This window comes from Vulpes vulpes, chromosome 5 (assembly GCF_048418805.1).
Source record: "Vulpes vulpes isolate BD-2025 chromosome 5, VulVul3, whole genome shotgun sequence".
Classification (NCBI taxonomy): Eukaryota; Metazoa; Chordata; class Mammalia; order Carnivora; family Canidae; genus Vulpes; species Vulpes vulpes.
In genome coordinates, this window is record NC_132784.1 from 44751499 (window position 1) to 44772200 (window position 20702).

General features: G+C 47.5%; 1 protein-coding gene across 3 annotated transcripts in view; it reads left to right on the forward strand.

The window, feature by feature from the left end:
• Positions 1 to 1993: 1993 nt before the first annotated feature.
• Positions 1994 to 20702, forward strand: part of ZCCHC2 (zinc finger CCHC-type containing 2) — a 56223-nt gene continuing 37514 nt past the window's right edge. Inside the window, exons 1-3 of one of the 3 annotated variants that reach the window (XM_072758044.1) lie at positions 1994 to 3070; positions 17411 to 17522; positions 20116 to 20192. In XM_072758044.1, the coding sequence (XP_072614145.1) occupies positions 2108 to 3070; positions 17411 to 17522; positions 20116 to 20192 (1152 nt within the window). In that variant the 5' untranslated portion in view covers positions 1994 to 2107. The remainder of the gene's footprint in view (positions 3071 to 17410; positions 17523 to 20115; positions 20193 to 20702) is intronic. The other 2 variants (XM_072758043.1, XM_072758045.1) reach the window with 2 other exon arrangements.

The window sequence follows — 20702 nt, forward strand, 5'->3', positions numbered from 1 at the left end:
TTCTGCCTCTCTCTCTCTCTCTGTGTGACTATCATAAATAAATTTAAAAAAAAAATCACCCTCCAACATAAAGTATTATATTACTACAGGAGATATCTGGATCTACACAGGTGACTCCATCAGAAGCGGTGGGTAGCTAACTAGACTAATATAATTATTGGTTGCCTAAAAGTATTTCAGCCTAAGCTTTGGAAATGTGGGAGGTAGATAAGGTAGCATGTTCCACGGGAGTTGGAGAGGACAGCAAAAAGGGAGCAAGGATTGTTAATAAAAGTCCTTACAACGTTTCCTCTTGACCCCGGTGATTTTTACATTACACTCAGAGAATGCGAGGAAATAGTAAATTACACGGAAGAATGGCTTTCATATACCTTGCCAATCTCAAATGTGTTGAAAATAATTCCCTCTCCCTATTTCCTTGCTGAAAACGGATTTAGGCTTCAGTTTAGCCTTGTATTCAATTATAAATTAGCTTCTTAGGGCATAAAGTTGAGAGAGAGAGAGGTCTCAGGGTGTGCTCTCCCACAGATGTCCTAACATTTCAGAGCTGTAGTGGGGCTTAAAACCGTTAAGGATTTAAAAGCAAACCCACCTTTTAAAAATCAACCGTCAGATGATCCAGATGGGTATTAAAAATTGGGGCTATGTTTAAAAAACATAGCGCGAGACCTTTTGAAGGTCCTGAAACCTAAAAAATTGTAATAATACTTAAAAAAAAAATGTTGAAAGCGTGTCAAGGCCGTAGCTTGAGAAGTTCCCCGAGTCACAGGGAGCTCACACCGGCACGAGGACTCAAAATGTTAGAGTCAGGCAGAGAGATGTTATTTAGCAGATAAACGATCCCCAAAAGATGAAGGCTGGGGGAGGGGCGCAGAGGGACTCCTGCTAAACTGCCGTGGAAAACACTTCCCAAGAGCGTTAGAGCTCAGAGGGGGCGGGGAGGCCAGGGGCGCCCCCCGCAGTGCCCCCCCCCAAGCAGCGCCCCCCGCAGCGCCCCCCCCGCAGCAGCGCCCCCTCCGAGCCCCGGGGCCGCGCGTCCCACCGCCGCGCCGAGCGCCCAGCACCCCGCGGGGGCGCTCGCCCGGCCCCGGCCTCCGCCCCGGCCTCTGCCCCGGCGCCCCGACCCCGGCCCTGCCTCCCGAGCCGGCGCCTCCATTCGCGAGCCAGCCCGCCAGCGCACCCCGTCCCTGCGAAGTTGCGGTGGGAGCGGCGCCGCCGCGACTCCCCGAAGTCGGCCGGGCGGGCGGGCAGGGCTGGAGGAGCCCGTCTCGGGGGAGCCTCCCGCCTCCCGCCTCCCGCCTCCCGGGACACGCTCCCCGCGGCCGGGGCGGAGGGCCGGCAGGGCAGGCGGCGGTCGGGAGTCGGCCTCGGGCCCGGGAGAAGGAGCGACGACTCGGCCGGGCCTCTCACGCGGGCCCCGCACGCTCCGGCCGCCCGGGCGCACCTCGCCGCCGCCCCGCCGCCCCGCCGCCCCGCCGCCCCGCCCGCCTCCTACCCTAAGCCGCAAGCCCCGAGGTTAGGACCGCGCGGGAGCCGCCGGGAGAGGGAGGCGGCGGCGGAGCGGCTGGGCGTGGCCTCCCCGGGAGGCGGCCCCGGGGGCGGGGGAAACGCGCAACCGTCGCCTCCGGCCGCTGATTGGCCGGGCCGCCTGCGCGGAGCCCGCAAGCGTCTCCGCCCGGCCCGGCCGCTCCTCCTCCTCTCCCAGCCGCTGGGTCCGCACCGGCTCGCGAGGGAACCGCTCGGGCGCCGCCGCCCCAGCCCAGTGCGGACGACGGGAGAGAGGGAGGAGGAAGGAGAACTCGCTCGCCCGCTCGCTCCCACCCGCGCTCGGGCTCCCAGGGCCGGCGCGGAGCCCAGGGGGAGGAGCCGCCGCGGGCACGCCCCGCCTCCGGCCCGGGAAGACGACGCCGGCGACCCCGCCGGCCGGCCGCCGCCCCCCTCGCCGGCCGAGACCCGCCCCCGGCCCCGGCCCCGGCCCCGGCCCTCCCCGGCGGCATGGAGGGGCCCCGCTCCTGACGGCCGCGCCGCCGCCTCGGCCCCCGCCCCCCCGCCCGGCCCCGCCCGCCTGCCCGCCCCCGCTCGCATGTCCGCGCCGCCTTAGCCGAGGATGCTGAGGATGAAGCTGCCGCTGAAGCCGACGCACCCCGTGGAGCCGCCGCCCGAGGCGGAGGAGCCCGAGGCAGACGCACGGCCGGGCGCAAAGGCGCCGCCGCGCCGCCGCCGAGACTGCCGCCCCCCGCCGCCGCCGCCGCCCGCGGGCCCGCCGCGGGGCCCCCCGCCGCCGCCGCCGCCGCCGCCCCCGCCGCCGCCCCGGGGGCTCGGGCCGCCTGTTGCTGGCGGAGCAGCGGCGGGGGCGGGCATGCCGGGCGGCGGCGGCGGCGGGCCCGCGGCGGCGCTGCGCGAGCAGGAACGAGTGTACGAGTGGTTCGGGCTGGTGCTGGGCTCGGCGCAGCGCCTGGAGTTCATGTGCGGGCTGCTGGACCTGTGCAACCCGCTGGAGCTGCGGTTCCTCGGCTCGTGCCTGGAGGACCTGGCGCGCAAGGACTACCACTACCTGCGCGACTCGGAGGCCAAGGCCAACGGCCTCTCGGACCCGGGGCCGCTGGCCGACTTCCGAGAGCCGGCCGTGCGCTCGCGCCTCATCGTCTACCTGGCGCTGCTGGGCTCGGAGAACCGTGAGGCCGCCGGCCGCCTGCACCGCCTCCTGCCCCAGGTGGACTCGGTGCTCAAGAGCCTGCGCGCGGTTCGGGGTGAGGGTTCGCGGGGAGGCGCGGAGGACGAGCCCGGCGAGCGCGGGGAGGACGGCGAAGGCGAGGAGGACGCGGAGAAGGACGGGTCCGGCCCGGAAGGCAGCGGCGCCGAGCCCCGGCCGGGCGGCGGGCTGGGCTTCAGGGCCCAGGAGGAACTGCTGCTGCTCTTCACCATGGCTTCGCTGCACCCGGCGTTCTCCTTCCACCAGCGGGTCACCCTGAGGGAGCACCTGGAGAGGCTCCGCACTGCGCTCCGCGGAGGCCCCGAGGACGCGGAGGTGGAGGTGGAGCCGAGCAACTTTGCCAGCCCCGGGGCCCAGGTAAGGCGCGCGAGCCTCCCAGCACCCGCGCTGCGGTCACCGCCCCGGCGGCCTCCCTGGCCTGGCTTTCGGACGCCTCTTGGCCGAGCCGCAGCCCGGCGCAGGTGGCTCGGAATCCCCACCCCACGGCTCCCAGCCCCGTAACACTCATTTTCGTTCTGTTGGGCGGTTCGGTTCCACTCTTCCAACCCTTACGCCGCACCCGCGCCCCCCCCCCCCCACCCGTGCACACTCAGGCACCCGCCATAACAGAATGCTCTAGAAGTCTCTTCCGTGCCGGAGTTGCCACGGAAAACATGGAGCTCCCAGCCTGGTCCCCGTCTCGGAGGAAGGGTCTCGGGACATTTTTGGCTTGGAGCATCCCTCACCCTAGGTGGTGGGAGAGGCGAAGCGCTAGAGGTGACTGTGTTGGCCTCAGCCTGGCCCCGGGCAGCGCCTCCTCTTTCTCGCCATCTGGCGCTCTGGTTACAGTTTTCAAGCTCTGCCTTAAGCCCGCGCGGAGGTGTCCTGAAGGTGCGCTCCCGGCTGCTGCCCTGGTCTTCGGCACAAAGGGGCTGGGTGGGCCTTTTTTGCACAGTGAAGGCCTGAGTTTTATTAAGAGGCTCGTTAGGGCTTCTGGCTCTTGCTGCAAGCGTGTTGTTCCCAGAGAAAACCTGACGTGCAGACCTGCGGACTGACTCAAGCTAGAGGAGCAGTAGCGCAGGTTGTCTGGGTCAAGAGCGGGCTGCTACGTCTTTTACCACTGGCATAACTTATTTTCTGTTGGACTAGAGTCTTGCCTGCAGATTTGAGTCCGGGGGTATTTGCTGGGCTTTTAGTAGTAGGCATAAGTGTTGTTTTGTAAAAGTTGTTAAACACCAAAATGTAGGAGACAAGAATCCAGTTGAGTCACTTGTCTCCAACATTAAAGAAGGTGAAATTTTATAGAGCCCCGAAAGCGGTTTAATAATAATCTAGGCCCAAATAAAGTCCTTCATTGTAAGAATTTAATGGAGGAGAGGAGAGTAGGTTTCGGTTAGAGTAAAAACTAGCTACAGTAAGTTTGTTTTCGTTGTTTACGGTCACTTGAAAGGTAGTAGTTTGGTTGCCAGGCTTTTCAATTCAGGTGATCTCCAGGATGATCTATTGGAAAGGGGGATTCCCCCCCCCCCCTTACTTTCTTGAAAGTTAATTCAACTTATGTATCTGCTGTCATTCAATACTCTGGAACTAAAACTGGGCATTGTATTTCTCTGAGGGCTGTGTGGACTCAATACCCACCCATTGAATCCAGGAATGTGGGGGCTGGAAGGGATTTAGCGATAATCGAGGCTGAGCCCCTTCCTTTTGAAAAGGAGGCTTCTGTGAAGTGACTAACTCACATTTTAGGAAATATTTTATCAGACTGCAGTGTAGTAATGCTAGTAACCCAGTATTTTCCTGGTGAGCTTCAGATTTTCTAGTGTGTATTTACTACGAATATGCAGCTGTGCATACTGTTGGTAAAAGCCCTTTTCCACTGTTAGCCTAGTCACTGAACTAATTCCAAAAAGTCCTGTAAGCCACTGCTGTTATTTTTGGAGAAGAAAGCCTGAAATCAGGCGCAATTCATGTGTCTTTTTTTTTTTTTTTTTAATTCTTGTATACTGTAAAGATGACCTTAGAGCGTAGATATATGAAAATGTCCCACAGTGGAACGGTTGTATCATTCCATTCATATCATTCCAACAAGGCTAACCGATTTCTGAGTTTAACTGTGAGGAGTTTTTGTTTTTTATTTTCCTTTAAATCGTACTTGTAAAGAGAGGGTCGGAAGGCGACTAGAGAAAAGGAGAGATGCGTGCAAACTAGAGTAATGAGGTTTTTATCTTGACTGCCGTGTGTGGCTTTTCCTGGCAACCGGGGGGCTGGGAGGAGTGGGCCGAGCGAGGCTGGGCGTCCTGCCGTTGCCCTCAGCGCCCCGTCACTTCTCGGGCAGTGCCCTGTGCCGGCGGGTAAATCCTAGGGGACGCGCTACTACAGGTGACGCTGACGGCTATTTTTAGACCCTGGCGGCGTGATGAACTTTTCCCGTGTAGCTCAGGGTTACCGGCACCCATCGTTCAGGTCTCCGGAAACTGCCGTGGCTCCGCAGCTTCTGCTGTTGGCGCGGACTCCGAGGCCCTCAGCGGTCGCTCGTTCCGGCCCTGAGGACATTTCCGCGGATCTTGCTGCTCCCGAGCTGTCACTCCCAAGGCGGCTGATGGGGGTGGGTGGATTCGCATCTCGATTCGCCGCAGCCCGGACCAGCTGGTCCTCGGCCTTCCGCCGCCGGTGCGCTCCCGGCGGGGCAGGGCCCACCCCCGGGTCTGCAGGGAGGCGCCGAGTCTGGCACGTCGCAGGGCCCCCCCTCCCCGCCCCGGTCACGCGTCGCCGCGCACAGGCAGAGCGTTCGGGGACCGGTCCCTCGGGGCTCCCCCCGCCCCCTCCCCTCCCCCTCCCCTCCCCTCCCCCTCCCCTCCCCTCCCCCTCCCCCTCCTCTTCCCCCCCCTCCCCTTCCCCCTCCTCCTCCCCCCCCTCCCCTTCCCCCTCCTCCTCCCCGCAAGATGGCGGCCGCGGCCGCCCACGTGACTGGCGCGCAGGCCCCGCCCCCGGGTGGGCGGGCCGAGGCGGGCCCCTCCTCCGGGGCTCCCTGCAGCCCCCGCGGGCCGGGCGCGCACCACGTGGGGGGAGGCCCGGGCCGGCCGCGGGGCTCGTGCGCGGCCTCCGCCTGCCCCGGAAGTGACCTCTCGGGCCCCGCGTGTGGCTGCCGCCCAGGAGCCCCTGTGCCTGTCGCTGCCCTGGCCGGTCCGAGACGCGTCGAGCTGAACGCCGCCTCTGCCTGCAGCGTGAGCGTAGGCCCCGCCGCCCCGCCCCGCCGCCCCGCCCCGCGCTCCGAAGGCTTTCCCGGCGCCCGCGGCGCGTCTGCACACCCGCCGCTGGTGTGTACTGATGAGGTCATTTTAGAAAAATGAAGGTTCAAGTCGAGTTTCACATTGAGAAGTAATATTTTCGAGTTTTCTTATGCGAGTCGGATGACACTGTGTGGCTCCGAGCAAATGTCACATCGATGACAACAAGCATCGCCTCGTGGAGGCTTGTGCACGAGGTTGCTGGTCTGCAGCCGCCACCACATCCAGCCCGCGCGGGGCGCCCGAGCCGCCCTGGAGGTCGCCCGCTTAACGGAGCTGCGGGCCGCATGTGTGGGGTAGCTGAAGACAGGGGGTTTTAAAAAACGAGTCCCTTTGCATTAGGAACCCAAACCAAGTGGCACGTTAGCAACAGCAACAACAAAACTGAGTACAGATGCTAGTTTTGTTGTTTCTTTGAAAAGAGAAAGCCGAGCTTCCTGTCTTTGCGTGCTTGAAGACACTAGCTGTCCAAGAAAATGGGTATTCTAATTTTGGAGATTTAACCCCCAATTAGCAATGCAAAGGCAGAAAAACCTAAAATGCGTAGATTCTCGTTGTATGTTTTTCAACAGTCTCATTTCAACAGTGGTTAATACTGTTGGTATGGTGGCGCCTGTCTCTGGAGGTTGTGTCTTCAGTATCCTCAAAACTTAGTTGCTTGGCGAATAGCTGAATAAAACATAGAAACTGAAAACGTTAAGTAGTACTTAGTGTAGTACGTAGTATTTAGGGTTATTTGAACTCCCAAAAAACGTGCTTGAACTCAAGAATTAAGTGGCCATTGTCTTTACAAAAATCAGTGGAAATAACTCAAAAAGAAGACTTTGCAAAATTGTTACTTTCTCATAGCATAAGTTTATATTGTCCTGGACGGAGCAAGTATCTCAGCGCATTTTAATAGTACAGATAACGTACTGATCCTGTTGGGGGCCTGGAAAAGAGAACTCTTCAGAAATGAGTTTTAACGTAAATGCTCGTACTCTAAGATAATTTGAATATGTGACAACCTTAATTCTAGTGAGAGCACAGGCTTGAGAGGGGAGAGGTCAGTGGTCAGGATTTCTCTTATTCTATTAGGCACTAAAAAGATGATTTCTAAAAGTGATTTTTTTAAAAAAATAGCTCTAATCTCCCAGGTAATAAATACCTTAATTTAATTGTTGGCCACTACAGGGAGGTTTTAAACTGAACAGTAACACTGGAGTAGTGAGTGCTGAGGCAGCTTTCCTTCCTCATACCATGGGGATAAGAACAATATTTATGTGAGATTGTTAGGATTAAATGAACGAGTACTTGTAGGATAATGTCTGGCACATGATCTTTGATAAATGTTAGCAATTATAAGTAAAAGTTAAGGTGGTGGTAGAAGAATCAGTGGGGAGCAGAGCCAAACCTATCTTACGAGAAATTTTCTGTTGGTTTGGCTGTAGCAAAGTATAAAAGCAGTTCAGTTAAAAAATGCCATTTGGAAGAGGCTTTTAGAATATCAGGATTTGGGGATTGTTTTAGTAGCAAATGGGAGCTACTGGTATCCTCCTCCAGTTACTTATATTTTTTTGTGTAGTGATTTTTCTCAGGTAAGAACTCAGGGAAGGTCTTACTCAGATCATAATAGGAGGCGAGGGTGGTGGAGATGGAGAGGAAGAAGCTTCCATCGTGTTAACTATGTGATATGTATATACGTCTTTTGTTTTTACTACCTTTTGTGATTTATTGGGGGGGGGGGGACAGGAAGTGTGTTGAAGAGTGACAGCCTGTTTAGCACTAGAGTTGGCTTACATTCCTGCTCTCCCACTTGCTCTTTGACATTAACCAGGCTATTTAAATCCCTGAGCCTCAATCTTATCTGCAAAATGGGGATGACTGTCTTTTGAGGTCGTGGTGATTGAATTAACAGATAAGATATAAAATAATTCACATACTGTCTTGAGCATGAATTTTCTGTTGAGAAAGATGGTCAATGCATTTTTCTTTTCCACTAAGAAATAGCCATCCACATTGTGTCATCAGTTGTTTTCAGGAATGGGCTTTTTTTTTTTTCTCCTTGCCTACTTAAAAGCTGATGATGTAGTATTTTCCATACTGTTCTCTTTTACCATATCTCTAGCTCGTTTGGTGTTTAGGAAGGATGGGTAATTGGAAAGATCGTGTTTGAGACATTTATTTGGGGCAGTTATTTTTAATTAAAAAGAATTATTTATTTTAGAGAGCACAAGGGGTGGGAGGAGGGAGAGGGAGAGAATCTCAAGCATACTCTGCACTGAGTGTGGAGCCAGACTCCAGGCTTGATCCCACGACCCTGAGATCATGACCTGAGCTGAAAGGAAGAGTCACGCCCTTAACCAGCTGAGCCAGCCAGGACCCCTGGGGCATTTATTTTTAATATTTACATTGTGAAGATCTGGTATGCTACATATAAAACCAAAGGAAGCATTTCTCTGGGTCACGAATTATTAAAATACATATTGTCTCCATAATGGGCACGGGAATAGGAATGGAGACTATACATTTTATGAATTTGGAATATCATTAACTCCCATGCAGCCATAATCTACTTAAATCTTTATCCAGTTTTCACATTTAGTTAGGAAACTTTTCTATAATTTAAAACTGTTTTGTGGTTAAGTTATGGGTTTTTGTTACTTCAGAGCACTTCCTGTGATTCATGCACAATAAAGGAACATTTTATGTTTTTTTGATAGAAGCTATTAGGGATGTCTGGGTGGCTCAGGGCATAATCCCAGGGTCTGGGATCGAGTTCCGCATAGGGCTCTCTGCGAGGAACCTGCTTCTCCCTTTGCCTCTGCCTCTCTTTCTCTGTGTCTCTCATGAATAAATAAATAAAATCTTTTTTTAAAAAAATAGAAGCAAAAAAAAATAGAAGCTTACTAAATTGGCCAATTTTTAAGATTATTTTTGTCTTTCCTTGAGAAGCATTCAGCTAAATTTTTTAAAGAGAGAAGCAAAAAAGACATGCACTACCCTGGAAGCAGACTGAGATTTGCTTTTATCGACATTTTTTTTTTTTTTTCCATTATGGAGGACTGAGTAAGAGCACTCCTTTTACTCACAGAGAATGCTTTGTCACAAAGCCTCCTTCATGCAGTCTATGTACACAGTCACTCTAGAAGGGAAATGCCTACTCCTGTGTTGATGTTACAGGTGGCAGGGCTGCTGGGCACTTGGTAGGCCATTTCCCTTCTGTCCTTCCTATGCTCCAGGGGACATTTGGCCTTGAATTCCTTTCTAAATGTCTTGGCTTGGCTCCTTAGAACTGTTTTATGCTTATTCAAGGAATAATTTATTTGAGGTCAGATTTAGGTTTTAAAGAGGTCACTTTGGCAAGTTGTTTTTAGTCTTTACAAGTTCCAGGCTGCTCAGTAAAAAAAAAAGGGGGGGGGGTGGATAGCACGATCATTTCCTGCATATAACTGCTGTGAGGGGGGATCCTTGGGTGGCTCGGTGGTATAGTGCCTGCTGTTCGCCCAGGGCGTGATTCTGGAGTCCTGGGATTGAGTCCCATGTCGGGCTCCCTGCATGGAGCCTGCTTCTCTCTCTGCCCGTGTCTCTGCCCCCCACCCCTCTGTGTCTCTCATGAATAAATAAATAAAATATTAAAAAAAAAAAACCCTGCTGTGAGGGTGAGCTGGATCACCTGTATGAAAATGCTTGGGAAACAAGAGTAAGATGTATATATCTGTTGATCTGTCGATTGTTCAAAGAGGCAATAGCAGGGTTTGGTTGCAGTGGATGAGCAGAAATGCAAAAGTTGGAAGAGCTGGTAGGGGTTGGCTTACAGATAACCTGGGGAAAGGGAGTAGGTGGTCAACAGGTTGCAGTGAAATTGAAAATTTGTGTGTGTGCGCGCGTGCTGGTGGTATGTCTTTCTGCAACATCCGCTGTCACTTTTCATGTGAATGAAAAGCATGAATCATGGATTAAAAAAAAAATCTTCCGGCCAAATCCAATTCTCTCTGAGGCACCATTATACTTCTAATCACTCTGATTTGCTTGATAACCTTAATCCTCTCTTCCCCTCATCCTTGCTGTCACCATTTTCTTCTGGGACTTTATTCGTAACGGATTCTGCTGCTTTCAGCCTTCCTACTACCAGCCTTCCCACTTCCTAAAGCAGTGGTTAATCACATCACATATCTTACAGTGACTGATGGAGCCTGGCCTCCAATAGGTCTTTTATTATTTTTTTTAAATTTTATTTGTTTATTTGACATAAAGAGCACAAGCAGGGGGAGCGGCAGAGGGGAGGGAGAAGCAGGCTCTCTAGCCTGCTCAGCAGAGAGCTGATGCGGGGCTGGATCCCGGGACCCCTGAGATCACAACCGGGGCAGAAGACAGACACTTGACCAACTGAGCCACCCAGGTGCCCCTCCAGAGGTCTTTGGACTCAAATCCCTGTCTCACTTTCTTCACAGATCCCATCTTCCACTCAAAGCTGGCCTATGCCATTACCTCCTGCATGATGTTTTCTAGAATTGTACCTGTGACTGTCTTCTCATAAGATTCTTTGCTGCTTCTGAATTCCAACAGCATGTATATTCTCTGCTGTAATTTTGGTACTTCTGTGATTTTTTTTAATTTTTCTTTGAAATAGTCTTAGGAAATTGACCTTCTCTGCACATTTTAAGTTCCTCAAAGGCTTAGGCATCGTGTCTTTTTTTTTTTTTTTTTTTGGTCGGCATTGCATATATCCTAAAGCTCACTCAAAATTTCTTACGTTTATTAGGCTTTTTAGATACAGCTCTAAACACCACCAATATGATAAGCTACCTGAAGACAAAGTACATCAAGAAGTGGGTTTCTTTTTTTTTTTGGTCTTGTATGAATTTTATTTCTCAGCTACTTTTAGCAATGTTTGCAGCTCTGTCGTCTAGGCCCAATAGTTTTGGAAATAATGAAAGGAATTGCTTCTTTAGGTAAGAGCATGAAGCAGTATAGATTTGAACTGAATCTTCAATAAGTGAATGCTGAATAGTTGTATTTATTAAATATTCTTTCAAAATCAGACCTTTTATAGTCCACATTAAGCTTTTTTTTGTGTGTGTAGTTACGTAAATTGAGGCACACCTATGGATGATGGGGTGGAAAAAAATAATAATTTACAAGCTATTTTCTCATTTGAATAGTTGTAGTTTGCTGGTGTTGCTCTCCAATTTATGGTTTGTTTGAGGAGCAGTGGGAGTCAGATCTGTAGTTGAGATAGTATCTTGCTTAGGTCAGAAGGTTAAAAACTTCCTTTGGTCACTGAAGTGAGCCATCTACAATCTAAGAATTGGGGAATTTTTATGTTTCTTGTTAGGAATCTCTAAATTGGGATAGCTAAGAAACCTGACTTTTCCCCCAGTATAATTGTTTTCTTTGGAGGAGGGTGTCAAATGATTAAATGCACTTGTGGTCCTAGAAGCAACAACAGGGTCATGTGTGTTTTTCGAGTACTTCTTGAGAAAGAGGTCGTCACACTTACGGAGAGGTTGCCTAATGCAAAAGCAGTATTGGGTGGTTTTGTTAGTTTGGAGGAGGTGCCTGTTCTACCAGGTGGCATTAAACACGAGTCCTAATGCAGTGTTTCTCAACACTGTCCAACCTATAAATCAACTCACTGTCAAAGATCCTCTTTAAACTCTGTAAGCTTCCATGTCTGCATGGTTCCAGGAACATTTCCCCACTGGAGCTGAAGGCGGTGGCTCTGCTGCAGGAGCTGGAGGTCCCTGCAGTGCCATGGGCTGCAGGGTTCTGTGCCCAGGTCTCGCTTGCTCCCTACCATGGGCCCCATAAGTCCCCTCCCTCTCATCTCCTGTCCGGTGGGGCATTGAAGGAGAGGCAGTTAGAAGGTATACGTGGCCTGGGGAGGAGAGCACATCCTCTCTAGATCCTCTGATGCTCAGGCTCAGGGGTGTGTTCTTCTCACCTCACCTAGATCATCTGGTAAAGTGAGGATTTAAAGATTTGAGGGCTGCTAGCCCAAGGACATAGCAATTCCTGGTTTAGCGTCCTAGCTAGGGTACAAGAGGAGATCTTTTCCCATCTGTAGTAGGAAAGCAGAAGTTTGGTTGGTAAACACAGATGCCCGTGTAAAGAAGGGGGATCCTAGCTTCTGCTTAAGCTGTGACCACTACCTCCTCTGCCTTCCATACCATTGTAGTTTGTGGCCCAATACAGTTTATGGTTCTCACCCGTCCGCTACCGATGCCAACTAGAGATGTGCACTATGCACGTTGAAAGCAGAAATATGAAGGGAGTTTTACAAGGAGAACCTCAAGGCCAGTGACATTTTTCTGGGATGAAAACTACTGCCCTCCTCCCCAGTAGACTTCCACATCAGCATTCTTATGCCAGATGGTCCCTGATTGCACATCCTACAAGTTCAATTCCCTGGAAAAGACAATGACATCAACATTTTGAATGTTTTTTTTTTTAACTTTGTAATAAATTCGTAGAGTTCCTCAAGATACATAGAAAGTTATAGTGATCTTTCCCTCCCTCATCTGGTTCCACCTACCCAGTTCCGGTCCACCCCTGCTTTACCCAGGTCACCACTGTGAGTGCACAGATGTCACATTCAGAGTTGTATAGCTGCAGCCACAGTGGCCAGGTTTGGTCTGGGGGCTGTGGCGGCAGAGTGCACACAGGTTCAGTGAACTGTGCCCCCATACTCTAGCTAGGGTGCCTTTACCCCTGCTTTAACGTGGCTAGTACTGCCACACACATCTTGCTGAATCACCTTACACTTTCTAGCCAAACCAAGTGAGAAGTTAGGGCCCCGATCCCAGCAGAGACTTGCCGGATGCTGTCTCTGAGCCGCTCACTCTTGGTCTCCCTCCTCTGAACTCTTGGCGCTGCAGGTGTAGGCAGCTCGGCTTTCCTGCACTGCTTACCTGCCCCACGTTTCTTCTCGCACAGCATTTGCCCTTTCTCAGATGCTAGCAGGTGAGGCAAGGCATTAGCTCGGGTTGGGGCATGCTGTTTCATCCAGGAGAAATGAGGCAGATGCCTTCCCCTTCTACTGCATCCCTTCCAAGAGGCCTTAGGAACGCTTCACTTCTCTCCGACTCCTTCTCCCGTCTTCCACCAAAATGCATGAAATTCGACATCTCAGTAAATGTTTCTAATCATGAATCCTTTTCTCATGTTCAAAGCAAGGCATTCTATGAATCTTGCTTGAATAGTAACACGCTTTAGTTGCGACCCTGGTTATTGAAAGAAGAGAATTTAACATCCCTAACTGTGTAACAAGTTATCCCCAAGCTTAGTGGCTTAAACCAGCACCATTTTATTATCATCTCTCCTAGTTCCATGGGCCAGGGATTTAGACAGGTAGCTAAGAGCAGGGGCAGGTGGATGTCTGGGAACTGGCGTGTCCCCTCCATGAGTGTGGTCTCTGTAGTGTGGCATCCTCAGGGCAAGTGTACGTCTTACATGGTTGCTTGGGAGGCCCGGTTGCTGGGCTTCTAGAGACCTGCCCTCAGCACCTCCCAGTGTTCCTTCCTTCTCATCCCGTTAGTCAAGCAAGTCTTGAAAGCTGGCCGAGACCCACTGGCTGGGGAGCTAGAGCCACCATTCAGTGGGAGGGCTACCAAAGTATTTTTAGCTATATTTGATCCACCACAAAACCTTAATAGGATGTTGTGGTTATATACTAATGTTAGGATTCTAAGTCTCATGTGATGAGTGTAAAAAAACTTCTGAAAAAGTGAATTTTTTTAAAAAGCCTACAAAACTCCTAATTTCTGCTTTTTTTTTTCATAGAAAATACGTCTTGGTATTTTTAAATTTAATCTGCATCAAAGGTCTAGAGGAAACGTATAGAACATTGTTAGATGAGCTAAAATAAACTCCATCTACAGCTTGATCTCAGTTAAAGTGAATGGTGGCCAATGTGACCTTTGTTCTCCATGGCATGTTAGAAGAGTCTCTGTTGGACTGTCCAGCCACTCGACTGTTTTACACTTTACCCATGATTGAGAAATCTCAAGTCTCTAATTATGATAGATATACATGTATAAAAGTTAAATCTGAGTAATTCTGGAACAAATGCACTGTCCAGCCTGCCTGCCTTACGGGACGTGGATTTGAGCTAACCAGGAGCTCTTAGAAGAGGCATGCCTTAACACAGGAAAAGCTTTACTCAGATGAATTACAGAAAGGAGAAGAGTGCACACATTCTTATGGTTTGTGTGTTCCTGTGCATGTTTTTGCAGGCTTAGTATTTTAAAATTCCACCTTCTTAATCCAAGCAGAGAAAAATTCTTCTTCTTTTCACCTGGTCCTGACACTGTCATCTAACTAGTCTTTGTAAAATGCCAATTCTGTCTGGTATGTCCTCTATAGCGTGTTTTCCTGGGAATCTGAACTTCATAAAGAAAGCGGGTGTGATTTCTTTCTATAAGATTCCATTAAACCAGTAGTTCTCAGATTTACAGCACCCTTCTGCCTTCTCTTAGGGGAGGGAGGGTATGTAGCATGAGGGAAGGGGAGACAGCAAAACGGAGAGCCATTCACTGTTGGGACCAGTGAGCTTGATTCTGACCTCTGTAGCTCATGTGAAGCATTAGATTAAATTTTTATTAAACCAATAAAATTGTAAATTTCACACATAGTTTCTAAATTTAGTCTAAGTGATTTTATGGCATTGATGCATGCTGAGATGGGGGTAGAAAACTTAGTAGATATTTCATGAGTTGATGAACGTAGGTCCTTGGGAGGAAACTCAAACTCCATTTTTCTCCGGAGGTTATTAAACTAGAGGCCTTTTCCTGGCTGTTAAAGTATGTAATTTCAGACTTTAAAAATGTTATTTTGACTGTGAAGCAGACTGCTTTCTCTTGGTTGCTTCAATATAACATTTGTGGAGACAGCATAATAAAATTATTAAAAACAATTTTTTTTAAGATTTTATTTATTCATGAGAGACAGAGAGGCAGAGACAGAAGGAGAAGCAGGCTCCTCACAGTGAGCCCGATGTAGGACTTGATCCCCAGTCTGGGATCATGCCCTGAGCTGAAGGCTCAACCACTGAGTAAAATTTTTTACTTTTTATTGTGGGTTAAAAAAAAAAAAAAGATATATATATATATATATATACACACACACACACATATACATATACACACACATACATATATATATACACACACACATATATAACGTAAAATTATATTTATATAACATAAAATTTGTCATTTTAACACAGTTTTGAGTGTATAGTTCAGTGGCATTAAGTACTTTCACATCATGCAACCATCCCCACCACCCATTTCCAGAATTTTTCGTATATCTCAGGTTGAACCTCTATATCCATTAATCAAATCCTTCTATGCCCCCTCTCCCTCTGTCCCAGTCCCTCTGACCTCAGGGCCCTGGTAACCACTGTTCTACTGTCTGCCTTTATGACAGTGACCATTCTAGGTACCTCATGTAAGTGGGGTTATACACTGTTCTGTTGTGTGTGACTTACTTCCCTTAGCACAATGTCCTCAGGACTTCTCCATGTTGTAATATGCATTGGAGTTTTATTCCCTTTCTAGGCTGAATAATATTCAGTTGTGTGTATATGCCACACTTGTTTGTCTGTTCACCCAGCAGTGGACATTGGAGCCTCCACCTTTTGGCTATTGGGAGTATCACCCCTGTGAAAAAATGATTTGCTCAAGTCCTTGCTGTCTGCTCTTTGGAGTCTATGACACCAAGGAATGGAGTTGGGGGTCATGTGGTATTTGAGGACCTTCCGCAGTGGCAGCACTGTTCTATGTTCCTACCAACTAGTGCCCAAGGTTCCAGTTTCTCCACATCCTCACCAATAGTTGCTGTGTTCTGTGTTTTTGGATACTAGCCATCTTGGTGTGAGGTGGACTATCATTGTGGTTTTGATTTCCCTAGTGGAAACTATTGTTTTTGGCATATTTTACATTTGGATTCGAAGGTGTTATTTTTAATTTATGAACCATGTTTGAGCAGCGTAGAAAAATAATTGTATAAAAAATAACTGGCATATCCAGCTAAACTCCTTCCAGTTAACACAGGTATTTGGGAGGATGACAGTGCTTTGTTTCTATTGATTTTTGAAGTACTTACAGCAATGTTAGGCCAATGCTGTTTTATTACTTTGTAGTGAGTGATTATATGGTCTGGATTAGGATAGGGGTAAATTTGTCATTGCTAGAAGAATCCTTGTGGTCTACCTTTTAAAAATCATTAATATTGAAAATTGGCAAATGCCATCATGCTAAATGCTTTGGAAGTTGGATTTGACGAAGAGATCTGAGCTGTCCTTCTCCTTAAGTGGTTCTGTGTAGACAGATACTTATTTCCTTGGGTTTCTACAGGAAGACAAACTATAAAGCTGAAGCTTAGTTCCCAGGAGTATCTGATGCGATGTTTTATTCCCAGAAATAGAGCTGTCAACTGGCAGCCCATACCTATTGTCAGGCCAGCTTGCATGATTAGACAGCAGAACAAAATATTTTAAGTTAAGATTCTTGGGAAGTGTAGAGTCTCCTGTTTGCCTCATTTCTAAATTTACACGATTTTAAAAAATCTGTATTCTTGCAGATTTGTCAAATTGTAATTATCTCTTGAAACTGAGGTGTTCTGTTCTGAGTAGTATTTTGAGATTCTGAACACGAAGGGGTAAGGTGTGAGTTGTGATAAAGAACAGTTTTAAGGCGATTTTTCTTTTTTTGGCTTAAGCAGTGTGTTGTAGGAACAATATATGCAGGACACTGCTTCAGATCTGGAGAGCTGTGTCTGAGAGAAGCAGGCCCTTCCTGACTCCAGGGAGTAGTGCTCCCAGGAGTAAACCTTCCTCCAGTTTGCTGATGACAGTGATTCGCTGAGCAAACTCCGATTTAGAGCACCGAGTTGCTGTTAGGTGGTTTAACATTACTAATGATAAACTCACTGTCCATACTTGTTCTTGTTCAGAAAGATTTGGCAGATATTGATGATAACCTTTTGTCAAACTTTTTCCTACCAGAGCATCTTGTTAGACCATCACTAAAATGAAGTAGTGAATAAAAATTGCATAGAGATTAATGTAAAAAATAAAATTCCCTTATGTATGGGGGGTTAGCCTAAAGGATATCCTCTTTTATATGTGTTCCTTTGATTCTGGTTCACTTTGGTTAGCATTGACATCACTGGGGATTCTGAGTAATAATGGGCAAATATATCCTAAGATCTGGGCCAATAAATAATTGATAGACTATTACTATGAAATATTGATTCCTTTTCCTTACTGGTGAGTGCCAGTTTGTGCCTTTGTGCCCTTAGTGTGTAATCACCTATTTGATCTCTAAAAATTACGTTAAAATGGTTGCTCTTAACAGTTTGAGACTTGACTTGGTGTATTTGTGTGGAGCTTTTACTATTCTTAGTCTGTGGAGTAGATTAACATGTGCCCCTCTTTCTCATCTAGAATGATTCTGCCCATGGTGATTACACGCAAAGTAACGAGGCCAGTTTACTAGAACAAGCCCCAATACCTCATGATGGACTTCCTGTGGCACCTCATAGAACCCAGCGAGAAGGTATGCTATGTGGTTCATAAACTTATGGGGAAGGTTGCAGAGTGCTGTTTACATTGGTTGACTCTAACTCTTCTCGCTCTCTTTTGGAGTAGAGAAATCCTGCAGGACCTAGGTTCTGCTCAAACGCCAGCCCCGCCTCCCCCGCCCCCCCACTTTTTTGAGTCTGCATCTGGGCTCCTGCTTTGCAGCATTTGGCCCGCCCTGGCTTGTGTTTACTTGGTTCTGCCTTGTGGTCGACTGGCTTGAATCTAGTTCAAGTACTAGTTGTGTACTTTCAGAGGGCTAAAACCTAAATGGATATAGTATAGTGCCTTATCTGGAGAATGTGCTCAGCATTTACTGAAAAAAGTTTTATGGAAGTTCTCTGTGAGAAAGTGAAGAAATTTCTTTGCAAGCCCATGCTTCCTGCAGTAATGCAGTTTTCAAGAGAGTTGGGATGGGGGAATTGAAAGGACATTGTCATCTGAGAAGAAAGGAGTTCAGATGCTCACTTCTCTTCATATTTGGAGAGCCCATTAACCTGAGGGGGAAATGATTGAGGAGAAAATTGAAATGGAAAACCTAGATGCCACCTGGGTAGCCTAGGACGAGTGAAGCATGCACAGTAAGCGTCAGACTCGGTTATGGCAGGTTTCAATCAACATCATTTTGTCTCCTTTCAGTCCCAAGAATAATCCTTTTTGTGTAATACATTTTTCCTCATAGAGGAAATAGGTATGAATGTTTAATGCTTAAAAAAAAAGTCTACATAATTACCTATTCCAGACTATCTCAGACTATTAAACTACTTGACTCATAGACCCCTTCAACCATGCTCACTGCACATGCGAATAACCTGAGGCAGAGTTTGCTTTTACAGTGAAGGTCCTTTTTTTTCTTTATTTTTTTAATAAAAATATTATACGAAAACAAAAGACTACATCAAAATGCTAACAACCATAAGGTGGTACTATAGATGATTTTTCTCATGTTCTTTATTTTTAAATGTACATAATTTCTGCTGCTTAGTTTTAATTTAGGAGGACTGGAGTGTCTGCCATTACTGGCCATTCCTCACTATTTTCTTTTGTCTTGCTCATCTTGATTCTGAGAGATCTTGGCAGGTGGAACCCACAGTGAAGGCTGAAGACCTAGCCATATTCTCTTACCCCAGAATGCCCTAGTGGTCCCCTACCCTTAGCCCATTGATTTGCAGAAGTAGAGCTGCTTTGTATTTTCTGAACATAGATTAGTTCAGATTTTTTTTATTAAATAGCATCACCCTTTATGTAATTTAATAGAAAAGCTTTTGAAAACAGCAGACCCTCCCTGCCCCACTTTGGCCTTTCTTATACTGCAGCAGTTGTGAGGCTTTTCAGCTATGGCTTTTGAGATTTTCTTTTGTTTCCGTCCTCAGCATTTCTCACCCACTGAAGGGAAGTTATCCCAGAAGCCAGCTACCAAACGCCATGTATTTGGAACGTTGGCTCAGAACACTGGTAGTGGTATCTCCTTAGTCCATCAGGAATGCCCGCTTTCCAGAAAATTTCTGTACCTTATATTTCCTGTTTTCTCATTGCTCACCACCTGTGATCTATTATAATCTTAATTCTTCTGTATATTTCTGTTATTTTGTAATTCTACTTCATATTTTAACTTCTTCCTCTCCAAGTAAATCCTTTCCTTTTCTTCTCCATCTCCCATCCCCTGATTTTAACAGTGACCCTCATCTGTTGAGTCCCCCTCCTAACTTCCCTGTGACCTTTCTCATGTTCATTACTACCAGTCTCATTATCGCGTACACGCTGTCTCTTCTATTTATACTCCAGGGCAACAGTTTTTCTTTCTTTCTTTTTTTTTCCCCCCCTCAAGTCCCTATGTAATGGTTAGTAGACTGGCTCTTTTCAATTTGTAAAGATACTTACTTCCTGAAAGATACTTCTATTGAAGGATATGTTAAGTGAATAGTTTAGAGGTTTGCACATTTGCTTTACTTCATTAACAAAGCTTATCATCTTACCTCGTTCAACTCAGAGTTATTCATGTAACTTATGACCACTATTTTATCTGGGCAATAAATTGTGAAAAATGTTGCTATAGTGAACCTCTACAGTTCATTAATAATATTAAGTTTGTAACATCATTATATGATATTAAGGGTCGTGTTGAGAACAACAGTTTTTAAATTCCCAATTGGAAAGAAATTTTTATCAGTTTTACGTATTACGTTTGAAGGTTTTTTCCAATTAAAAACTATACTTTCCAGTTTACACCTACTATGCATAAAAAATTGAATAAAGTGCTCTATTTATGGTAATTGGAATAACAGGCAGTTTTGAAGCTTATCCTCTAGAAAAATAAGCTATAGGTAGGTGATTGGTGCTTAAGACACTGGGAACTACTGAGGCACTCGGCCCGGTGACTGGATACAGAACAAAATTCATGCATGAATGCACGTTCCTGTGCTTCTGCGTTTTTTGGGTTTTATTTCATTATTTAAGATCAGTAGTAAGGATGAAGGTGACTAGCTTAATGGGTTAGCATTTGTCAGATTGGGGACCTGAAACCTGCGTCTGGTCTCATAGAACAAGTCCGCATGTTTTCTTTCTTTCAGCTGTGCACATTGAGAAGATAATGTTGAAAGGAGTCCAGAGAAAAAGGGCTGACAAATACTGGGAATACACCTTCAAAGTAAGCCCCTTTACCCCCTACAGATGTCTTGTGTACTGTGCTAAATGACCTATTGGGAAAAATGAAAATTGACCTTGGAAAAACAGGTTTGCTAACTTAAAAAAAAAGCTGTACGTATACATATATTTGTCTTAATGAAGATGTCCTGTTTTCAGTCTGTCCTGCATGGTTTGCCAAGGTTTTAATCGTATCACATTAAAGTTAACTAATGATTTTATTAAAAAAAAAAAAAGTAAGAGCCTTCGTTAGAAGGTGTAAGATGTATCTTTAAAAGTAAAAGTAAACGTTTTCACTAGTAATTTTAAAATCAAGATCATGGGCATTGTCTTTTTCTGGAATGGTCTTCCCTGATTTTTTTTCTCCTCCTCCTCTTTGCTCCACTAAGCTTCTCTTCCCTGGCCTTTGTTGCCATGTCCTTTCCTGTCGTTCTGCCCATCAGACAGAGGTCTCATTAACCGTAGAGTCCAGCTTTGTCACTCCCCATGCCTCCTTCTCGCTTTTTGACTGTCA